This window comes from Girardinichthys multiradiatus, chromosome 23, assembly GCF_021462225.1.
Source record: "Girardinichthys multiradiatus isolate DD_20200921_A chromosome 23, DD_fGirMul_XY1, whole genome shotgun sequence".
Taxonomy (NCBI): Eukaryota; Metazoa; Chordata; class Actinopteri; order Cyprinodontiformes; family Goodeidae; genus Girardinichthys; species Girardinichthys multiradiatus.
The window spans coordinates 25,153,621-25,177,364 of NC_061815.1; the positions used below are offsets into that span (position 1 = coordinate 25,153,621).

At 38.9% G+C, this 23,744-nt stretch overlaps 2 protein-coding genes across 3 annotated transcripts; one reads left to right on the forward strand and one right to left on the reverse strand.

Moving 5' to 3' along the window:
* Nucleotides 1-947: 947 nt before the first annotated feature.
* On the reverse strand, nucleotides 948-14,673 carry LOC124860297. Its single transcript, XM_047353488.1, has 11 exons — nucleotides 14,567-14,673; nucleotides 7,156-7,198; nucleotides 6,266-6,414; nucleotides 4,985-5,117; nucleotides 3,428-3,700; nucleotides 3,043-3,330; nucleotides 2,811-2,962; nucleotides 2,686-2,730; nucleotides 2,345-2,464; nucleotides 2,128-2,220; nucleotides 948-2,032 (listed from the first exon to the last, which is right to left on the reverse strand). Exons 2-11 carry the CDS (start codon nucleotides 7,193-7,195, stop codon nucleotides 1,841-1,843), a joined length of 1,485 nt encoding a protein of 494 aa, XP_047209444.1. The 5' UTR covers nucleotides 7,196-7,198; nucleotides 14,567-14,673; the 3' UTR covers nucleotides 948-1,840.
* Nucleotides 13,803-23,336, forward strand: LOC124860295. Of its 2 annotated transcripts, XM_047353485.1 has the most exons (11): nucleotides 13,803-13,960; nucleotides 14,345-14,402; nucleotides 17,016-17,030; nucleotides 17,122-17,252; nucleotides 19,209-19,344; nucleotides 19,582-19,860; nucleotides 20,018-20,356; nucleotides 20,441-20,622; nucleotides 21,997-22,098; nucleotides 22,186-22,284; nucleotides 22,361-23,336. In XM_047353485.1, the coding sequence occupies exons 2-11, from the start codon at nucleotides 14,351-14,353 to the stop codon at nucleotides 22,580-22,582; spliced, it is 1,557 nt and encodes a 518-aa protein (XP_047209441.1). In that variant the 5' UTR covers nucleotides 13,803-13,960; nucleotides 14,345-14,350; the 3' UTR covers nucleotides 22,583-23,336. The 2 variants fall into 2 exon arrangements, with proteins under 2 accessions (XP_047209441.1, XP_047209442.1); XM_047353486.1 differs by lacking the exon at nucleotides 17,016-17,030.
* Nucleotides 23,337-23,744: the final 408 nt, after the last annotated feature.

Genomic DNA, 23,744 nt, shown 5'->3' on the forward strand with positions numbered 1-23,744 from the left:
TGGTGATCCTCATTCTGCAAAAATTGTAAAAGCGGCATTTTAGTTTTAGTTATTTTTAGTTTTTTACCCAAGAAAAAGTCTTTTGAAAAGTATGCAAGACTTTATTCAGTACAGCCACCCCTTTTTGTTTTTGAAATCTCCTGCATGCAGCATGCATTACAATAAATCAACCTTCCGCAACCGCTTGACCTCTTTTATTCGATTTATTTGGGGAAAAAGGAAACATTGGAAAAATGCATGTGGTCTTAATGAGTTTGTAACTGGGACATTTATAAATCTATAAATCTTGTGCTAAAAATATGTATAATTATTATGTAAAATTATCTCAGTATTTACTTATTTCATAGGCCTGTGCTGCAGCTCATCATGTATTTAATGTATCTTCAGCTCGACCAGTGAGCGGGGTTAATGAGTGATTGGTCAGCAGGTGAGAAAAAAATCTCTATTAGTGTTTGTTTTACAAACCACAGTGAAAGTTTAAATTGTGCCACTCGAAATATGAAAGAATTGTTAAAAGAATAATTATACATGTTTTTCAAACAAAACTAAAGTTTTAATTATTGCATTTTTTGGTTTATTGCATTAAAGGAACTATAATATAATAACAGATTATATATTAAAGACAATTAATCTTAGTCTCAGAGAAAGTGGTGTTTGAAGCTAAAAACAAATGGTAAAACAGTAACAATGGTAATAATGAAGAATCACCCGTCTTCCTTTGAAGGCACTGCCAACATAAACATTTGTACATTTAAAACATACTTTGAAATAAATTTATAAAGCGTGAATATGGTACTTTAGTGTTAGTTTTTCTTATTTGAGAAATATTTATTTAAAAACAGCATTTTAAAGCAATCCAATTACATTGATCAATGCAGATATACGCCTCAGTAAATTCATTTAAATCCTGTAGAGACTCATAATAAGAAACACAAAATGCGATTAGAGAAGTTACACGATGGAGGTTTATTTGTTTGGCGCTCAGATCCCAGAAGAAGACATGAATGCTGATAATGCATGAACTTGATGAACGTCTTAGAAATAGAATTGTCTTCCCCCGGATCTGGTACTGGTGATGGAGAGGAAGCCTGATGGTAATGGAACTGAGAATCCGATTCAGGCGATGGGGTGGAGGAGGGTCGAAGCTCGGCTGACAGCTGGGAGATCCATGAATGGGAGGCTTTAAATGCGGAGCCTTGAAGGATCATTGGCTGAGGATTACTGCAGACTTGATGCTGATTGGTTGGCGCGGAGACACACAGAGAAGCCATTGGATGAAGCTGGAGGAGTGGGTGAGCCTCCCAGATTTAATTTTCGTCATTACTCCATATCCCATGCATGGATTATATTAATGATTAACAACCTTTTTACCCTGCTTTTCCCGATAAAAAATAACAAACTGTGCTAGAGGCTGTTTTCTAATCTACTAAAAAAACCTCCATGTTTTGACATTTTCTCTGACTTTGTATGCCAGTTTGCAAAAGAACTGATTCTAATGCTGTATCTCCTGGCTGGCCTCATTGTAGAGAGTCATTGTGTTCGCACAGAATCAGATTTTGTATTCAAAAAGCACCAGTTTACAGATTGTTTTATTCTTTGGCCTTTTCTCATGAGATCACCACCACAAATAACTAGAAGTATACAGAATTTGGTCTCAGTGCATCCTTGTGTTTCAACGATAATAAAATACTTATAAGCCTGAATATGTGCGATTTATGTCTTGTTCCCTATAGGCAGCATGGTACCTGGGTTCTTAAGGCCTGTAGAGAAATATTGTTAATGTGTATTGCAAAGGTCACAAAGTCCAGTAAAGACTGAAACAGCTCCGTCGCCACAGCATTCAGCAGGTTGTTCCTAGAAAGTTTAGTTTATCCGAGTAGTAAACGGCACTGGTAGGTGCATCTGAACTGAGAGGGGGAGCTGAAGGAAAAGCCACTCCTTTCAGCTGAAATCTCGGCTCAGCATCTGAGGAGTAAACTTCTGAGCTGAAGGTGGGAGCTGCTGCAAATCCCTGAGATGTTGAAGGTCCAATCTGAAGACGATAAAAAGATAAAGCAGTGTTAGTGTAAAATGACAAAAATCAACCATTGATTTGATGTTCTTTTTGTGAACTGTTTGTGTGTGTACCTCAGAAAGGGGAGGATACAGACTGAATTCAGGCTGTGGAGGGTTTACATTGGTAAGCTGTGGGGGATACAAAGTGGTATTTGGCTGCGACGGCTGTAAAATAAAAGAAATAGTGAGTCAGAACTGTACAAATGAGGAAGTTATGCATCAGAAACTAATCATCATGGGAGATTTTAAACATGGAAGATCATCAGAGACCCTTTAGTATCAAACCTACCGGTGGTTCAATGGCAACAGCAGTCGGTTCTGTAAAAGCAGGTGAATTTACTGGCTGAGGGGGGTAAACTGAGGGATATGGTTGATTTGAGTAACTTGGTCCTGTTGGCTCATTTGTCTCCTGCAATTGAAAGGACAATATAAAATATACATTTTCAGCATATAGTCAAGCTCCATTTTTTGACAACAAAGCGTTTTATGTATATTTACTGCCCCTAGCATGTTTTTTATTTGTACTATAAAACTCTACTTCACACTAATTGGATTGGAGTTTTGTTTCTTTGCAAAAAAAACAAAAAACCTTTAAAATAAAAGTAATTTGAGCAAAAAAGAAATACTTGCATGAAAATACACGACAGGTCCCGGAGCAGTCGGATCAGACTTGTCCTTTTTAAAGAATATTAATAAGAACTGTAAACACTGAGAAAACAAAAAGTATCTTAGCATCCATTTAAATAAATACGTACATGATATGTAACAGCAGGTCCTTCTGTAGCTCCAGCAGCAGATTTGTCCTTCTTACAGCACCTCTTTCTACAATAGCAACAATACCAGCAACATATCCACAAAAGGAGAGCCACGGCACCAACAACCATATATGTGATTGCGTGATGAGATGCTGTAAGAACACAGAGATATGAGGAAACACCTTTGTTTGAATGGTTTTAAATAAAAAGGTGTAAATGTAGTGTGACTCACCGTGGATGACCTCCACCTTGGCAGAAAAGGCCAGGTTGCCTTGTTTGTCTCTGAACTCAAAGGTACCAGAATCCAGAGTTTTTACAGAGTCTATTTCAATGCCATTACTTAAAACATCAATTCTCCCAGTGAACTGGTTATAATCCCGATACAACCGCCCATCTTTCATCACTATCATTTTTTCATCTTCTGTGTCTTGTTTAAACATCACAGTCCACGGCTCACCAGTCCAAGGATTTGTAATCAAGAGACGCTCATTCACTTTTGGGTCATAGTAATAGGTGTTCTCTGTGTTTGACAGAATAGAGATCAGAGTAGTATGTAATTTGTGCAGATGAGATGAAAAATCTGTTTTAGCAATCTTCTTTAAAGCTCCTAGTTTTACCGTTTACCGTGAGAAGTATCCTTGAATCCAGACTCCTGTCTCGTCGCCTGAAGTTGTAGTAGCCGTTGTCTGCTTGAGTGACGCGAGGGATTCTCCAAACATTGCGTTCAACATTTCCTCTTCTGTCATCGATATTTAGAGTGTCTGTTCTGTTCCACAGAGTTAATGTTACATTTTGGTTGTCAGGTGCACTGTACTCCAGGTACTGAGCCTTTTCAGAAATAGTATACTCCAAATCCTGCATGTAAAACCTAGAGATCTTTTGGGCACAATCTGAAAATACAAATTAATAAGATAAACACAAAGTATATCTAACATAAAAAAAACTCATTTCTAAATAGCTATGAGCTTTTTCAAAATACTAGTAAAAATAATTGTTTTCTATTGTATTTATTGCTTTTTCTATTGTGTTTAGATAACTCAAGCAATGTGAAGGTAAATGGCATCAACACTCAAGAAGTTAAGAAAGAGGAAAGCAAAGAGAAAATAAGCAAAAATATTCCTGTTAAAAATCCTTTGGTGACAGATTATGACGTCAAATTGGATGTAGAAGGAGCATACCCCAAAACGTAGGGCTGTGTTAAAATTATCATCAAAAAAGTACAAATTCAATGGAATCCTTCAAAGATTTCATAAAAATTTTCATTTAAAACTTTACGTTATCTTAAAGTAAAAGTTAAATTTTAAAAAATTCTCGGTGCAAAGCCAAATAACTCTCCAACTATTACATTTTAATAATGCCAAATGGGCTTTTTGGACTATTGTTATTCAATACAGCTAGCTGTCACTAATCCATCTGTTCATTCAGTTTTCGTGGTGACGATTGCCATTGATTCTAGATTAATTTCTAAATCAAATGAAATTTATAAAATGAATGAGCCCTGCCACAAAACACACCTGAAAGATTAAATTACATTAAAGAAAGATTTGGGGTGCCAAAAAAGTCCATTAAGTCATATCTACTAAATAGGATCCAACTAAAAGGGTTACCACCAGTGCAGAGCTTGCTAAAGAATGGCCGAACGCAGGTGTTTCCACTTGTATTGTGAGGAGGAGAGTTTTTGTTGTTGGCCTGCTGTTAAAAACGGCACCAAAGAAGCCACCGTTCTTCAAAATCAACATGAAGGTCACACAAAAATTCTGAAGATTGGGTTAAAGCTATTTTCTCTGATGACCCCTTCAGACAGTCCAGAGAAGAAAAGGTGAACTGTACCATGAGTCCTGAGTAATGTCAACAGTGAAGCATCTTGAGACCATTCATGTATGGAGTTGCCTCTCATAGTATTCCCTGAATATTTAAGTGGCTGAGGAATCAAAGTATTGAAAATTTTGGTCCACGGAAGGGAACGTCCAGACTATTAAACCAAACGGGAGCAAATTCGTAAAAAACATATTTTGGCCAGGACTGCAGACCTTAAGACACTGAAATAATTTTTTGGTGCTTAGAAAACTTCAACTTGTCTCTATATGGGTTTTATATAAAGAAACACACCAGAACAATAAAATCAAATATTCAGTCATTATTTGACAATGTAAAGATTATTGTGACATTCTCACCTAGTACTTTCAATTGGAGCACATCCAGAATATCTTTACCGTTAAGTAACACCGCATAAACACCTTCATCCTTTTTAGTTAAATCTGTAAGACGAACTGAAATAAGGGAAACTTTGAGTCGTGGGTCCTTTGCCTAAAAGACAGAAAGCACAAGCTGATTTTTTTTGGGAGAGAGAACACAAACAACTACAGTGCCTTGCAAAGTATTCAAACCCTCTAAATATTTCCCATTTTGACATCTCGTCATGTTTTTGTCATGGTTGCGATTCCAAAAATCACAAAGGACATGAACATGCCAGACAGTGCGAGCTCTATATGATAGTTACTGCTGACACACTGCTCAAAGGAAGTTGCCAGACTGTATGACTTATTACTGCAGTAGGATCATCAGAAATATCTGACAGTAAAAATCAGATGCCATTCACAGCAACAGTCACATTACAGTTTTCTGGAAAAAAATTTGGTTAATATTTGTCATACTTTGTTGGGAGACAGCTTAATCAGCGTTTGGTGATTCTGTCATAATGAATGACCAAAGAGCAGCAATTCAAGCTCACAGAGATTTTCTGACGACATCAAGGATTTTGTTTAAAATGGCTGATAATCACACCTGGGTTTTATACTGTTTGTTCACAAATGTTCTCCAACAAACCTCTGATGTCAGCTGCATTGATACTGAGATTAAATGACACACAGGTGGACTCTTCTTACTCATTAGGTGCCTTCTGAAGTTATATTGGTTGCACTGGATTTCATTTAGGGATATCCAGTTTGTGGTGGTTTATCACATAAAATCCCATTAATATATACTGATGTTTGCAGATGTAATATGGCTAATTCAATGGGTTTGAATACTTTCACAAGGAACTCTAAATAACAATCACAAGTTGTTGATTATCAGCAGAAACCATTAGCTTATAATGATTGAATGTATACAAGAGTGACACTTCAGAAGTACAACAGCAGAGTTTCATTTTTTCGGGTTATCAAACATTTTTATTCTAAATGACTGTAGAGGTTAGTCGCCTCAGTCTGCTTTCTCCACTCAACCAAAAAAAAAAAATGATGGGGTTAAAATTTTAGATGTGAAGTGGAGGCGTTAAAGCTGACAATTTAGGTCCATCAACACATTTTATTGAAATTTTTTTGAATGGGTAAAAAGTAATCTACACAATAGAGTGACAATGGTCTTTGACCTTTTAATATTCTTAATGATATCTTCACCATCGGCATGCACAATTGTTTCCAGTCCAAATATCAGAGCACCAACAAACTGCTCACCTTCCTGTCCTCGATCAATATTTTCCTCTCGCCTCCATTACTTGGAGTAAAATACAGCAGCCCTTTGTTAAGAAGTGGATTAATGTTATCAGGAAGCTTTACCTCACTGCCATAACAAGCTTTTTCCTGCAGTAATCCAGCAGAGGCACCTGATGAAGGTCAAAATAAAAGTAAACAGAAAAGGAAAAAAAATTATTTCACATAGGAAAAACTAAGCAAGTTTGATAAAGCAAAGAAAATTAAGACAATTATTTCAAGAATGTTTGATAAATTTTCTGAAGACGCTTTCCGCTATAACACATCCTGTGTTTGTTATTTATTTATCATAAGTGGTTATAAATAACCTTCCTGACATGCCCGCTAAGGACACTGCAGTGGAGACATTTATTGATGTGAGTCAGTTGATTTTAAAAATAATCTTAAAAAGTTCTCAAATTTTATTTTCAAAATGACATTTGAGTTTCATGCTTTAACTATAAATCGTTAAGACTAGACTTTAATTATATGGTTCAACTTAAAAAAGTTGAGTATGTATGTTATTTCAGTGTTTTATTCTGCAGATATCCTGTGCGCTGGATACTGAACTAAGCGAACGTTAAACGTTGTTCAGTATGTTCATAAAAAATATGTAACTTTTTATTCAGGATTTAACGCTTTTCTGTCATTTCCAGCAATAATTATCTTGTTTACCTACTGTTTTCTACCACTAGAGGGCGTTTAGAAGACCGCCTTTTTGCAGTACATAATGTCCTGCTCTAAAGAGTTTAGTTGTAATAAATGTTCAAAGCCAAATGGATAATCAGCCTCTGAACGGTCAATAAAGCTTATTTCAAAGAAAATGATCTAACAATATCGTTGTTTAAACGTATTGTTAAAAACGTTTTACTCACCACAGAACGCACTGAAGAGGGTAACCAACAATATCAACATTTCCTGGGAAGAGAGACGGAAAAACGAGACTGAGGCGATGTGCGGTCACAGCGTTTCTTAAATCGCGTCCTTAGATTATTTACATGCCCCTAAATAAGTGGTGCAAAGTGCAATAAATACGCGTTCAGGATCATTTTGTTCAGTCTTTTTAACTGGTAAAACTCCAAAGATAGATCTTCTTAAAGATCAGTCTAAAAACACTGAGCGACCCGGACCAACATAATTAGGAGGAACTGTTCACTCTAAGGCGTATCACTCCGACACATCTCATCCGAATGTAAATGTAATCCCAATTTGAGCGTCAATTATGTCAAATATTTACAAAAGAACAATTCAGTTTAATAAACCTGCAACTAAACGACAAAAAATTTTTTTTTTTTTAAAAACACACGAAAATATAATTAATCTCCACTTTTTCCACAAAAACCTAATTACTGAATCTACATTTGGAAACAATTATTTGTACACCCTGCCTTCAGATGGTGGTCATTGCAGCAGCAGTATTTTTAAGTGAAAATCGAGCTAAAATGGGCAACAGTTCAAAATAAAAATAAAAAAACAACTAATTGTTCGATACCCACTTCCAGGTGCGCTACCACACCCTAGTCTTTAACAGTGTGTGGGAGTTGGCTCTGACTGGTTCTGCAAGCATTGTTACAGCCTCCTACTTTCTGCTTTCTAATAACATCTTAGGGTTGAAGGTGGGCAATGAAACAATTATAAATGAACAATTAAATAAAAATAAAATGGTGCTAGGAAAATAAGGATGTCATGAAGATCTATGTCGTAAAGATACATGCTACTAGATTACAATAAACCATATCCCAGCAGTTCAAAGGGCATGCTATAAACTTAAACTCAAATTGTATCATATTCAAAGTAATTTATAGTCTGTAATTACCTATGAATCTTTCTGCAATACAAGTGTCAGAGAAACACATCATTGAGGATGAAAGGGAACACACATTTTACAAGCTAAATTTACAGTAGTACAGGGAAGGCTATGTGAAACATAAGTGCTTACCCTCCATAACATTTTCCAAATCTTTGAGATTGTAATGACCTCTGTTAGGAATAACCTTTATTAATATGCTCATAGCTGTTTTTTTCCCCATTTATACCATAGTGAAGTAAAGTATACGTTCTAATGTTTCCCTTCTGTTACATTTGGATAAGAATGCTCATAGACATACAGTACAAAGATAAATGGCCCAAAAATTGTCATAAATGACCTGAAGCTGGGGTTTGATAGTGGAGCAACCGGTATAACTGGGTTGATTAGAAAGCTACAGCACACTTAGATTAAATATGGACACCTGCTACTACACAATCTAACAGATAGACACCACAATGGTGACACATAGTCTACTGATAATCACTGAGGGAGAACACATCCATTGCATTGGAGTGCCAGATATAAAAACTATATGTGACCTTCTATCGAGGCTCTTCGTCATCCTTTCACAGACGGCGACGGTCCGAGACGGGAGCCTCAGCGCTGATCTCTGTAAATATTCCTCTGCCTTAATTTAGATTAAAGGAGCTAAAAGTTAGAAACTGGTTGAGAGTCGTTCCTTTAAGCGTCTTTAGATAGAGTGTGTGATCGCTTCATGGGGACCAAGTACCAGAGGAGCTCCGAGGCGTCTGACCGCCAGCAGTGTGCGGTAGACTTGACACCTCTCTTGTTCACAGCCCATGCAGGGGGATCCCACATGTCTGTCAGATTTAGCTCTGGACTCTGACTTGGCCATTCCAAAACTTCTCTTCTGGTGAGATGAACTGATGCTTAAAATCTTCATCTTTCTAGCAGAGACCTTAAGTTTTTTTGAAAACTGACTGGGACAGTTAAAAATCTCATCAATCTTGACAAAAACAAAACCCTGGTTCCATCTGAAGAGAATCAACCCCCAATCATGATGCTGCCACCACCATGCTTAACTGTTGGTGGTATTTGGGCAAATGTACTTTGGAATTATGACTCAGAAGTTTAAGTTCAGTTTCTTCAGACTAAAAAAAACATTTCTCCACTTTGGGAGATTTAATCCCATTTTCTTCTACTCTTTATCTTCTATTAAAAGCGATCTATTACTTTTTCAAGAAATATGTAGCTTTTTTAACATCACTGTATTTTTTTTTTCTGTTACTAATGGCTGTCTAAACTGCACAATAGTTCGTATAAAAAAAACTGGTGAATTTGTGTTTCATTGATTGTTTGTTGTAACAAAGCTTCCTGGCAACAAAGCTTATATTATTGTAAAATCTGTTTATTTCCCTTTAAATTGTGCCACATTTGTAAGGAAAAGGCATTTGTGGGTTTAGCAGTTGAGTGTGTTGCTTGCTCCCATAAAAAAAAAAAAAATAATAAAAAAAAAACTTACAAAATCCTTTCTGCCAATGTGAAACAGCTGTTTCTGCAATGGAGTCTGGCTGGTGTTATTTAGTGGATTCATGAATAAAGTTTGAAGGGACGAGACACATTGGCAATTTAACAATTTATTTTACAAACAGTGGCCTCAATAGTGCTTGGCAGAACTGTTGTTCAATATTGGGTAAGATTTGTGTATTTTATGGATGCAACCCACATACCCAGATAAAAATTTTATATTTCAGCCAAAGGCTACAGAAAGGCTGGATTAAACTTTAAATTGGTGTCACTCACAGATTTCAGTGGATTTTTTTAAGGATTTCTTTTATTTTAACCGCTTTTTCAAGATGGACCAGACGACATTAGGAGCAGCTGCACTTTTCATGGCAGCACAAGCTAATCAGCATAAGATGCCTCTCTTTGCCCCAGATGACTGGGACAAACTTCTCCAGAAAATAACAGTGATGGAAATGAAAACTCTTCAGCTTGAAGTGAATATGGAGATAAAAGCTGGGAATGACCCTACCAGTGATTCAAAACAGTGATTAGACTGAAACAAGCACCACCAAGAAACAGAATGTTGCAGCAAATGGGAGTAAATCAACCAACAGTCCTCTCTGGAACTCTCTCGGTGCAAAGCCAAAGGATAAATTCCTTCCTTCAAATCTGGGAAGACATAACAGGAAGAACCCTGCACCTAGATGAAACAGCTTGGTCGACAATACAGAGAAATATGTCTTCAACTCCAGAAAAAGGAGAAAACAGCAGACTGCTCTCGCAACAAATGATGGGAGCAAACCGACTGAAAACACAGGAATTCCACCTGAAAACAGGTTTGCTCCACTTCTGCAAGATGCTGACCCGTTGAAGGAAAGTTAATCTTTTACCAGCGAAAGGTATGAGAACAGATTTCCTCATAAACAGTTTCCACCTAAACTAATAGTGGGTGATGGAGTCGTGAATGAGGTTAAACCCTGTCCAGGTAAAGGGCCCTGCTCGAGCCATGTTGTTTACAGCGCTCCCAAAATTAAAGCAAACTTTTTCAATGATTTCAATTACCTAATATCTGTGATATGTGTTGATTACGACTTTTTAATTATTGTGGGAGACTTCCATATCCATGTTGACAACCATCAATACAAAAGGGCAAAAGAACTACGTGACACTAGATTTTGGTTTGAATGAACAAATTACACACCCATCACACAAAAGGAGACATATTTTGGACTTAATCATCAGTAAGATAAAAATTGCCACAGTCTTTGTGACCGAAGTTGCCCTATCTGACTACTTCTGTTATCTTTGAAAGCATCATTTCCATTGACTTAATTAGCCAAAGAGATATTATAAAAAGCTTTTTTGGGACAGTGCAACTGAAACCTTCCACCAGGTTTACTCTGCCATTTCCACTTCATCCTGTAATTTAGTAAATGAGTGGTTAGACAATGGACCTCATGGACCTCAGCACAGCATTCAACACTGCTGGTCACGGTATATTAATGGATTTGCTGGAAAACTTGTTCAGGCTTTCTGGTACAGCACTTGGCTGGTTTGAGTCTTACTTGAAGTTTGGGTGTCAATAAGTAACTTTACATCAGAGTTGACAAAACAAAATCAAATGTTGTGTTCCCCAGGGTTCCATTCCAGGATCTCTGTCAAGATGGTGGAGGCTGTTGGACCCCAGAATGCAGACAGGCAAGCAGAGATGTGGTAAGTAAAAAGGTTTTAATCAAGGGAAAAACTCACTACATGCAGGTGATAGCCGAGGCAGGCATGAGACATGGACAGGCGTGACAAACAGGCATGACTGGCTTAGCATTGCAGACAGGCTTGGCATGACAACAGTCGAAGAAATGAATAGGATGCATCCACAAGGAGTTAGCAGAACAGCAGTGTATTTGAAGGACAAGACACAGGTGAAAACAGAGAAATTGATTGACATGAAACGGGTGGACCAGATGAAGCCAATTGCTTTGGCATAGGCACAGGTTTTCTAGAGAATTTAGAAAAACTGACATTTATGATTTACAATTAGGAAAAGGAATCTAAAAAGTGATCCAGGACTGCATTACTGCTTTTGGTTAGGAGGTTTTTGCGAATTACTTTAATGGTAACAAAAGATATGCCTGTTAAAGTGTGTGTTTCTTCACTTTTGGGAATACAACTAAATAAAAGATAAAAATGCCCTTATATGATATTAACAGAGTACCTAATGTCATAATGCTGTATTTTGTGGTGGACCAGAGGCAGACAAGTACAGAGAGAGCAGACTAGGATCAGTGAGAGAACTCCTTCTTTAATTCTCAGCACTTACTTACAGCCGAGTGCAGGGCAACAAACTGTCCAGATACAGGCGTTGAAAACAGGACCCAAATAAGGGTAAATCCAAAGCTCCAACAAGACGTGGAAGATGTCACCCAAAGGACATATCACGAGGACATGGAAGAGACATAACGACACCACGTGGAACAAAGAACGAAGGCAAACTTAAATACAGACAAAGGTGGACATGAAACAATAGGGCAGGTAATCAGAGGAACAGGGAACAGGTGATACAAGGAGGCTGGGAGGCAGAGAGAGCAGGTGAACCAGATAGGGACAAATGAGGACATGGAGGAACTAGATGAAGAACAAAACTGTAAATACACCCAGGGACCAGAACACGGGGGTAACAGATCTATAAATAATAATACAAACACAGTCAACAGAAGAGAACCTAGGAAACAGAACCCAGAAACGAGGACTTAAGGACTAACCAAACAGTAACAGAAAAAATATCTGACTAAACGTAACTAATTACAGAATCAAAACCGCAAACTATAAACTGAACATGACCTAAAAAATAAGACACCAGAACGGGAACTCAAAGACTAATCATACTGGACAGCAACCACCTAACTAAAATGTAAACAAATACAGGACCAAGAGACACACTGTGACACCTAAAGATAAATTAAAAAGTGTATTTGGCATTTATTCCTCATGAAGTTTAGGCAAATATGCTAGCAGTACTTTGTTGGCACTTTCAGCTTTGGAGCTGCTGCAGATCCCTGAGGTGCAACCTGAAAACAGCGGTTAGAAAGAAAAACTAAAGAGTGCTAAACTTCAAAACTTCATTCTAGATTAAAAGGTTTTCTTTTACTAGATGTATCCATTTAGATTTTTTGTTTTAGCTGTGTGTACCTCAGGCTGTGGAACGCTCACATAGATATTAGGACAAGAAGAAAAATCGCTGATGTCTATGGAGTCATATGGCTGAATGGCTAAGCGATATATGCAATATGCAACAAATTGTTATTTTTAAGACTTTTGAAACTCATAATTTTTTATTTGTGTGTACTTTATATGTTATCATCTATGCTTGTTTCATGGTGAAAGAAAAACAATGTGGGTCAAGACCTTAGAAGCATACAAAAGAAACCGCGCCACCAATGGTCACAGTTCAAGATGGTCACAGAATTAGGTGCCTGTCTGGGAAAATAGAAAAAAAAAAATTTCTCATTAAAAATAAAAATTTGAACTCATCCATTTTTACCACAAAAAACTGCTTGCCTTTCAGTTCAAAAGCCTGTATTTTAAAAACGAAAGAAATCTAATAACCACCTGCTTTGGTGGAAGGTGACAAAGTTTTCCTTTGCACTTTTTTGGTTTTTTTCTTTGTTTTTCCAGAACAGCCTTTGACCACAGCAGGGAAACATTGAAAACCCCTGGAAAATGACAGAATAAAACAGAATTAATGTGCTTGAAAAATAAGATTTAAAAAAAAACATCTCAACCTATGTGAATACTATAACGTTTGGTGGCTTAAGATGTTCAGTGAGTTCTATTTAGTAAGAAACTGCGAACTTATTTACATTATATTATTATAGTAGCTATATTATATTGTATTACATTATATTTTTATCATTAGCTTTTACCTTTAATATCTAGTTTTACATATCTAGCTATATTATCCAATGAAGATTGAACAAGCATTTTCAAATTTCAGGTGTTTCTTGTTTTTGTAAATTATTTTGAATTGTCAGCCCTGACAGGTGTTTTATTCTGTTGTAAAGCAGTGTAGAGTTTTCTAAGATTCGAATCATTTCGTGCATTACTCTTCATTTGTAACGTCTTTTTACCTGCTGGAGTGGAAAGTAACAGTTTACTGAATAATTATTTAATTAACTTGACTTTGCGTACATTTTTTACGCTGGCGGTGACGCATGAAATGGGATCACGTGGTGCTTTTGTAGCAGAGCTGCTGAGAATCAAACTGAGCAGCGCTGCACGTCGCCATCATACAGAGGAGGGTGGCAAGTGCGCATGCACGTTCTGCAGACGAAGCTATATCATCCTCTTATCTTCATCCATATTAACACTTGAATATATCCGCGTAGGCGTTTACACCCCGGCTGCAGGTGAGCTCTTAGACAGAGAGATCATTCATTGACAGTCAATAATCGATGCGTCGCTTCGCTGTTAGAGATGTTGGAAGGCAGGGGGAGGGATTGTTTGACACCTTACCGGTCGCCCCGTGTCTTCCAACAGATTATTGACCATAATGAGTGACAGAGCTGGCAGATGCGTTGAATATGTTTTTGTATTTAACAGAGGAGGGAGTGGGGGGCCTCTACACAGAGACCACCACTAGTGCGTTTAAGCCCCCTCCTCATGTAGCTTGTTGATTGATGAAGACATGCGGTGTTCAGACTGGCCGCCTGTTTTCAGAGCGGACAGGGCATGGGCATGAATGACAATTAAGTTTACTGACGGACCAACCTGCATTCTTCTGCGTTTTACAGGACAAAATGCACACTTACGTCTTCTTGATCCTGCTTTTTGCCCTGCCTCTTTTTTCAGGTAAGACTCCTTTCTTATTGTGGATACACACTATTTAAAGATCAGTTGTTTTTAATTTTGCATACCAGTGTTATTTCTAATATAACGGATTTAAAATCCTTAAATCAGTATGATTACACACACACACACACACACACACACACACACACATGGGGTTCACACACCTCATGACCTAAGCCAGCGTGTTGGAAAGGAGATTCCAGCCTATAGATGAACCTGGACTTCAAGAGGAGCAGTGTGGATTTTGACCCCGTTGTGGAACACTGGACCGGCTCTACACACTCCTCAGGGTGCTCGAGGGTTCATAGGCGTTTGCCCAACCGGTCCACACTGCGAGGCTTTAAATGTTGTTTTCAGATGGAAGTGGCCACTGAGCTCAGAGTGTCGCAGGCTGTCATCAGTAGGTTGTAACAGAGATATAGAGAGGCTGGAAGAGTCACAGTATAATGCGTAGAAGTGGACAACACAGGCCTAATTTAATCTTCATGGATGACTATATATATACAGGGGTTGGACAATGAAACTGAAACACCTGTCATTTTAGTGTGGGAGGTTTCATGGTTAAATTGGACCAGCCTGGTAGCCAGTCTTCATTGATTGCACATTGCACCAGTAAGAGCAGAGTGTGAAGGTTCAATTAGCAGGGTAAGAGCACAGTTTTGCTCAAAATATTGAAATGGACACAACATTATGGGTGACATACCAGAGTTCAAAAGAGGACAAATTGTTGGTGCACGTCTTGCTGGCGCATCTGTGACCAAGACAGCAAGTCTTTGTGATATATCAAGAGCCACGGTATCCAGGGTAATGTCAGCATACCACCAAGAAGGACGAACCACATCCAACAGGATTAACTGTGGATGCAAGAGGAAGCTGTCTGAAAGGGATGTTCAGGTGCTAACCCGGATTGTATCCAAAAACATAAAACCACGGCTGCCCAAATCACGGCAGAATTAAATGTGCACCTCAACTCTCCTGTTTCTACCAGAACTGTCCGTCAGGAGCTCCACAGAGTCAATATACACGGCCGGGCTGCTATAGCCAAACCTTTGGTCACTCATGCCAATGCCAAACGTCTGTTTCAATGGTGCAAGGAGCGCAAATCTTGGGCTGTGGGCAATGTGAAACATGTATTGTTCTCTGATGAGTCCACCTTTACTGTTTTCCCCACATCCGGGAGAGTTACGGTGTGGAGAAGCCCCAAAGAAGCGTACCACCCAGACTGTTGCATGCCCAGAGTGAAGCATGGGGGTGGATCAGTGATGGTTTGGGCTGCCATATCATGGCATTCCCTTGGCCCAATACTTGTGCTAGATGGGCGCGTCACTGCCAAGGACTACCGAACCATTCTTGAGGACCATGTGCATCCAATGGTTCAAACATTGTATCCTGAAGGCGGTGCCGTGTATCAGGATGACAATGCACCAATACACACAGCAAGACTGGTGAAAGATTGGTTTGATGAACATAAAAGTGAAGTTGAACATCTCCCATGGCCTGCACAGTCACCAGATCTAAATATTATTGAGCCACTTTGGGGTGTTTTGGAGGAGTGAGTCAGGAAACGTTTTCCTCCACCGGTATCACGTAGTGACCTGGCCACTATCCTGCAAGAAGAATGGCTTAAAATCCCTCTGACCATTGTGCAGGACTTGTATATGTCATTCCCAAGACAAATAGACGCTGTATTGGCCGCAAAAGGAGGCCCTACACCATACTAATAAATTATTGTGGTCTAAAACCAGGTGTTTCAGTTTCATTGTCCAACCCCTGTGTGTGTGTGTGTGTATGTATGTATATATATATATATATATATATATATATATATATATATATATATATAGGGCTTTCAGGTGAAATTTATATTTTTCAATATATATACTCTGGCACTCCCTTAGAGATAGGGTGAGGAGCTCGGCCATTTGGGAGGCGCTTGGAGTAGAGCTGCTGCTCCTCCACATCGAGAGGAGCCAGTTGAGGTGGCTCGGGCATCTATACTGGATGCCTCCCGGACGCCTTCCTTGGGAGGTGTTCCAGGCACGTCCCACCGGGAGGAGGCCCAGGGGATGGCCCTGCACCTTGGGCTCCCGCTGGAGGAGGTGTCTGGGGAGAGGGACGTCTGGGCGTCTCTGCTGAGTCTGCTCCCCCCGTGACCTGGTCCCGGATAAAGTGGAAGAGGACAAGTACGAATATATATATATATATATATATATATATATATATATATATATATATATATATATATATATATATATATATTGAAACATAATACATAATATGTTTCAATGTTTTTTTTAATATATTAAGTATTTTTGCCAGTTTAATCCAAAAGTAGTCCAAAAGCTCTATGTTGAGATGCCCTTGATTTATATTGAAATGTTTCATTACATTTCTTTACCTTAATCTAAAAATTAGGATTTTGGTCTTTCCTTGGAGTAAAAACAAACAAAAAGAAAGACAGGCTGTCTAAGGGCTGCTTCTGCCACTAATGACAAATTTTGCCAATACATGGTTTACCTTTCTCTAATGAAGTTATCCCTGTTCTCTGTGCTCTGGATGTGTTCTCTATGTGCCTGATAAGGTAACTAATAGTGCTTATAATGCTCCCTACAGGTTGGGGTTTATTAGGTAAGTATTTTCATTTGATCCCTGAAAACCTTCACCTACTGAAGGCATTTTGGTACTGACAGGTTTTTTAATTTATTTTGCTCTCCGACAGGTGAAAGAGAGAAAGTTCAGACTGTGTGTGCTGGGAAGGAGTTTCGCCTGCCGGTAGACTCGACATCCAGAATTGTTACGTTTACTCCGGACTCTGAGGGGCCGAGGCGAGTCCTACTTGAAAAAACCACTGTGAGTAGAAGTGTGTCACTAGCTGTTGGTCAAAATGACGAAAGGTTAATTTGAAGGAGTCAGTTGAGGTTATCAAACAAAAAAACATGGTGGTGGTAGCATCATGCTGTGGTGCTTTGATGCTGCTATTATTAAGGGTGCATTGTACAGGTCCTTCTCAAAATATTAGCATATTGTGATAAAGTTCATTATTTTCCATAATGTCATGATGAAAATTTAACATTCATATATTTTAGATTCATTGCACACTAACTGAAATATTTCAGGTCTTTTATTGTCTTAATACGGATGATTTTGGCATACAGCTCATAAAAACCCAAAATTCCTATCTCACAAAATTAGCATATTTCATCCGATCAATAAAAGAAAAGTGTTTTTAATACAAAAAACGTCAACCTTCAAATAATCATGTACAGTTATGCACTCAATACTTGGTCGGGAATCCTTTTGCAGAAATGACTGCTTCAATGTGGCGTGGAATGGAGGCAATCAGCCTGTGGCACTGCGAGGTCTTATGGAGGCCCAGGATGCTTCGATAGCGGCCTTTAGCTCATCCAGAGTGTTGGGTCTTGAGTCTCTCAACGTTCTCTTCACAATATCCCACAGATTCTCTATGGGGTTCAGGTCAGGAGAGTTGGCAGGCCAATTGAGCACAGTGATACCATGGTCAGTAAACCATTTACCAGTGGTTTTGGCACTGTGAGCAGGTGCCAGGTCATGCTGAAATATGAAATCTTCATCTCCATAAAGCTTTTCAGCAGATGGAAGCATGAAGTGCTCCAAAATCTCCTGATAGCTAGCTGCATTGACCCTGCCCTTGATAAAACACAGTGGACCAACACTAGCAGCTGACACGGCACCCCAGACCATCACTGACTGTGGGTACTTGACACTGGACTTCTGGCATTTTGGCATTTCCTTCTCCCCAGTCTTCCTCCAGACTCTGGCACCTTGATTTCCGAATGACATGCAGAATTTGCTTTCATCCGAAAAAAGTACTTTGGACCACTGAGCAACAGTCCAGTGCTGCTTCTCTGTAGCCCAGGCCAGGCGCTTCTGCTTGACCTGGGGAATGCGGCACCTGTAGCCCATTTCCTGCACACGCCTGTGCACGGTGGCTCTGGATGTTTCTACTCCAGACTCAGTCCACTGCTTCCGCAGGTCCCCCAAGGTCTGGAATCCACAATCTTCCTCAGGATCCGGTCACCTCTTCTCGTTGTGCAGCGTTTTCTGTCACACTTTTTCCTTCCCACAGACTTCCCACTGAGGTGCCTTGATACAGCACTCTGGGAACAGCCTATTCGTTCAGAAATTTCTTTCTGTGTCTTACCCTCTTGCTTGAGGGTGTCAATAGTGGCCTTCTGGACAGCAGTCAGGTCGGCAGTCTTACCCATGATTGGGGTTTTGAGTGATGAACCAGGCTGGGAGTTTTAAAGGCCTCAGGAATCTTTTGCAGGTGTTTAGAGTTAACTCGTTGATTCAGATGATTAGGTTCATAGCTCGTTTAGAGACCCTTTTAATGATATGCTAATTTTGTGAGATAGGAATTTTGGGTTTTCATGAGCTGTATGCCAAAATCATCTGTATTAAGACAATAAAAGACCTGAAATATTTCAGTTAGTGTACAATGAATCTAAAATATATGAATGTTAAATTTTCATCATGACATTATGGAAAATAATGAACTTTATCACAATATGCTAATATTTTGAGAAGGACCTGTAGATTGTAAATGAAAAAGAAGGACAATATCCAAATTCTTCAACTGAACCTCAAATCACCAAATTCTTGTTTGAAATTTGGACACAGTAGGTGTCTAAGGAGAACAATGATCCCAAATACACAATGAAACTGGTTTCGGAGCAAACATCTGGAGTACATCGTTGTTGTTTACTTTTGCTTCTGAGAGCTTTACTCTTTTTTGATCAGGTCTGTTTTTTTTTTCTTTAACTGCAGGTAAAGGACCCACGTTTTCAGTGGACCAGAGATAAAACGTTAGTCCTGAAAGAGGCGACTCTCAGTGATCAGGGACTTTATGCCAACAAACTGTCTGTTGGCTTCACATACGAGACTGTTCATCTAATTGTTTCAGGTGCGAGAGTTTTCAGTCTTCTGCTAAATTATTTCTCTATATTTATTCTGTTACAAGATCAAGGAATTGTCAATCACCAGCTCCTTTGATGGACTTATATTTAAATGTTTGATTGATTTGGTTTGATATTTTAATCAGATCTATTTGTATTCTTCTAAGTAAAATACATGCCTTTTACCAGAATATTGAGCTAAAGTTCAATAATAAACTGACATGTTTTCTACCTTATGTCTGCAGAATGCATTAAGCCGTACCGCAAGAACTACGGGGAGACCTTTGAGCACAGCATCCCTGAGAATGGCTCTGTGTTGGAGTTTTCCCCCCGGGGTGCGCGGCCAGAGGCCATGCCCATTGTATTGTGGAACCGGACAAACCATGGAACGAGCGACAGAGGAAGGCTGCTGCGTGGGGGTAAGGCCTGGGTGGCAGAGAGAGTGACGCAAGCAGATCAAGGCAACTACACCGTGAAAGACGACGACGGGAACGTGCTGTCTCGCAGCACCCTCTCTGTTCGTGGTGAGCAGAGGCAGAGCAAGATTTGGTTTTTTTGGGGATTTTTTTACAACTTGGATTCCTTCAATGTTGATAATCATGTTTTGTCCTCTTTTCATCTATATTTTTCTGACGTATTTATATGTTCTCTATTTTCCTTTTATTTTGCTTGCTCTTGTAGGGTACTCCTTCAACATTACACATTTCACCAAGGAGTCTTTAAACCTACCCTTGTTTCTTCCTGTCCATCATGCCCATCTAATTTTTACCCCAAGTCGAATCTCAGATGAATCCTCTCTTGGCCCCTTCGATCCCAAACCTCCACGCGGCCCCATTCAGCTGCTTCGTGAAGGCCAGATAACGGACCATGACCTGGGTTACAGAGGTATCATCTCTGTGATCCGAAACGGATCCATCCATGAGGTTGTTATCACAAGACTTACATCACACCATGATGGGCTGTATGAAATCAGAGATGGGAACGGAAACATCGTATCCTCCACCTACTTGCATATGATTGGTGAGCTACATCATGTGTTTTCCTCGTTTAAACACTTTTTCTTAAACTTTTCTTTTAATTTCTCTGTTTCTGTGATGCTTCCAGAAAAAAAGGCCACTTGGCGATCCCTTTTCAAGTCCATCAGTGTCCCTTCTGGCATGTTTGTGTCTCTGGCTGGTTTCATTTTATTCATGAAGCGCTACCCAAACTGCAGCCTATCACAGATCATTACTGGCCTCAGGACTAACCGCACACCGCCAGCTAACCCGCCAAGAGTTAACATCCAGGTAGGGGATCTATACTAAACACTAACATCTGCCTGTGATCACTGACACAACATGCTGACATCATTATTGAGTATGCTCTTCCTTGATTTATGTTGTAAAGATATTAAAGTTAACCATGCACTCTTCAAATAGGGTATGGTTTATTAAGCTTTTTAGATCATTTCAAATGTTCGTATTACTGAGGAGTCAGGTCAATATTTTGTGGCCATTATTGAGTTTCTCAACATTAGATGACTTACAAAAACTATTCCAGCATCGGAACTTTTTCACATTTTACATATGCAAACTTTGTCGTATTTTATTTATATTTTAGGCCAACACAAAGTAGCAAATAATTGTAAAGTTTAGGTTTTGTATCTACGATAAAATTCTAGAAACCGTGGCATGCAGTTTTGTTCATCCCCCCTGAGCCGATAATTTGTTGAACCTCCTTTTGCCGTAATTACAGCTTCAAAGCTTATTGAGACTGGATGGAGAGCATTTGTGAACAACAAGCTGTGGCAACATTCTTGCCACGGGGTCTAATGCACATGATATGTACAACTGCATGCAGAACTGCTTATGGTTTTCTTTGATAAATGGCTATTTTTTTACCACTCCTCTGTAAACATCAGATTTGTTATCCGTTATCAGTTGTCATGTCAGCATATTCTCCCACCTGAGTTGTGGATCTTTGCAGCTCCTCCAGAGTTACCACGGGCCTCTTGGCTGCTTCTGTAGCTCTCCTTGTTCAGCCTGTCAGTAGATCACCATGTTTTGGTTGGTTTGCAGTTGTGCTAAACTCTTTCCATTTCTGGATGATGGATTGATCAGTGCTCTGTATGATGTTCAAAACTTTGGAAATTATTGTATAGCCTAACCCAACTTTAAACTTCATCCCTGACTTGTCTGCTGTGTCCCTTGCCCTTCATAAGACTGAGACCTTCATAGAAAAGCTGGATTTATGCTGATATTAAATTACACACAGATTGGATTTATTTACTAATTAGGCTTCTGAAGGCAATGGGTTAGGTTGGATTCTATTTAGGGGTATCAGAGTAAAATGAGTTGAATATAAATGCATGGCACACCTTTCAGCTTTCCATCCATTACAAGTATTTGCTACTTGATTCTCAGTGAGAATAAAATATCAGATTATTTCTAAAGAGAATTAAAAACACTCTTTGGTCATATAAATTTGATCATGTAACAAACCTGTAAAACAATCTGACTGAAGTTTGGAATGCACTGATGGCCTGGACAAAATGTTTTGAATTTGCTACAAAGTGAAATTGGTCCTAAACCAGAGCTGATGCACCAAAGAGAACAGAAAGAGTTCTTTGTACGTCACTATAAACCACATGAATTCATGTTTAACTGTGTATGTTATTGCAGGAGTACAGTCAGCCCCATCCACACCCCCCTGCCTACTATAGTCACTGCGAACAGCCTACAACACCAAGAAAATGGACCCCTAGAGCCAGTCCGGTTAACGCTGTAAGGCAGATTATGTTATTGAAAGCGGTTAAAACTGCAAAATTTAACTGAGTGTTCTGGAAACTGAGCTGCTGTTTGTACTTACAGGGTTACACTCCCGTTAGGTCGGGGAGTCTGAGAGCAGAGGAGCAGGAGGTACAAAGACAGACAGCTGGAAACTCGCCCCGCCATAATTTGACTACTGAGGTAAAACATCTCTGCTTTAGTTGTTAGTGTTCCACAGTCAGGTAGATTTTTAAAAATGTCTTTATTCCCTTTCTAGCTGGACAAATCCAACGAGGAAGATGAGAAGATTTCCTTTTCTATGCCTGGAGCCTCAGACTGCCTCCACTCCTCTGAGGACTGCATCCAGTTCCAGATCAAGAAAGCCAGAGACGAGGAAAGATTGAGCAAATCAAAAGACTTCTTTTCCACACTGCCACTAGACGAGGACACTTCTGAATCCTGCAGCGTTTACACCTCAAATAAACTGGACTTTTCATAAAACAGGGACAAAGATAAGGAGGTAAAGATGCATAAGGCACAGAGAAATTCTATTAATGGATTCTGATAAGAGGTCGTGGCACTATTTGCACAGTTTTAATTGTTGGGGTTGTCCTGATTTCTGAACCATAAGGAGAGTGTTGAGTTTCCTGTCTCACTTTGCACTGGTTATTGGTGCTCTTAAAATCTCCTAATGTTACCTACCTCTAAACCCTCAGGACAGGAATGATCTGCACTGTATTTACTGAGTGTTTGTGTTCTGTAATATCTAGGGCTATGATATCAAAAGTAGTGACTCTAAAGCTGGAAAGAGAGAATTGTTATTACTTCACATCAATATAGCGTGAACTGAATCGCTTACCCATTATGCTGACTCTTTCCTTATTGTTGCAACAGTAATCATCTTTGTAAATAACCTGTATGTCCTGCAGTTTATGTATGTTTACAGGTGTAATGATTTTACTTTTGAGAAACCTGTAGTAGTAGACACGTGGTATGTACTTCCAAATATTGTAACAGCTACTCAACAGTTAATCTTTGAACCTTGTATACTGGAAAATAACTAAGTCTTTGAATAATCCTTTATCCAATAACAAACTCTTATCTCTAAAATAAAATGTATCTTTGACAAATATATCTAAAAATAATAGTTTTTTGTGCACATGTATTCTGATAAGTTATTTATTGGAAAGGTTAATTTATTTCAAAAATGTCAAATAAAAAGGGAAAAATTATAAATTTATTACATACAGTGATATGTTTCCAGTGGTTTTTTCTGTTAATTTTGGATTATAGCTAATGAAAAGCCACAATTTACTATCTCAGAAAATCATTTTATGTCCATCACAATCATGGGAAGCAGTTCTGACTTAACACATGTCCAGCAGACAGTCACTGAGACCCTGCACAAGGAGGGCAAGCTACAAAAGGTCATTGCTAAAGAAGCTGGTAAATGGCTGTATCCTAGCATACTTATGGAAAGTTGAGTGGAAGACAGTTAAAAATATTCACAAGCCAGAGGGAGGCAGACTGATGTAGTAATTAATGCACACATCGCCCCAACAAAGTACTGATTGGACATACTTTTCAGTAGACTTGCACATCTGGTTAAAACAATCATTTGTACCAGTTGTATGTAATATTTAAATTTGAGGTTTTCAACT

Excerpts from the sequence above, each read along its gene's own strand:
- LOC124860297 (XM_047353488.1), bottom strand. The coding sequence starts at position 7,195 with ATGTTGATATTGTTGGTTACCCTCTTCAGTGCGTTCTGTG. Across the intron at positions 3,701-4,984 it reads GCTCCAATTGAAAGTACTAG|ATTGTGCCCAAAAGATCTCT; the intron begins GTGAGAATGTCA and ends TTGTATTTTCAG. Across the intron at positions 2,465-2,685 it reads GACCTGTCGTGTATTTTCAT|GAGACAAATGAGCCAACAGG; the intron begins GCAAGTATTTCT and ends TTTCAATTGCAG.
- LOC124860295 (XM_047353485.1), top strand. The coding sequence starts at position 14,351 with ATGCACACTTACGTCTTCTTGATCCTGCTTTTTGCCCTGCCTCTTTTT. Across the intron at positions 20,357-20,440 it reads CACCTACTTGCATATGATTG|AAAAAAAGGCCACTTGGCGA; the intron begins GTGAGCTACATC and ends TGATGCTTCCAG. Across the intron at positions 22,285-22,360 it reads GCCATAATTTGACTACTGAG|CTGGACAAATCCAACGAGGA; the intron begins GTAAAACATCTC and ends TTCCCTTTCTAG.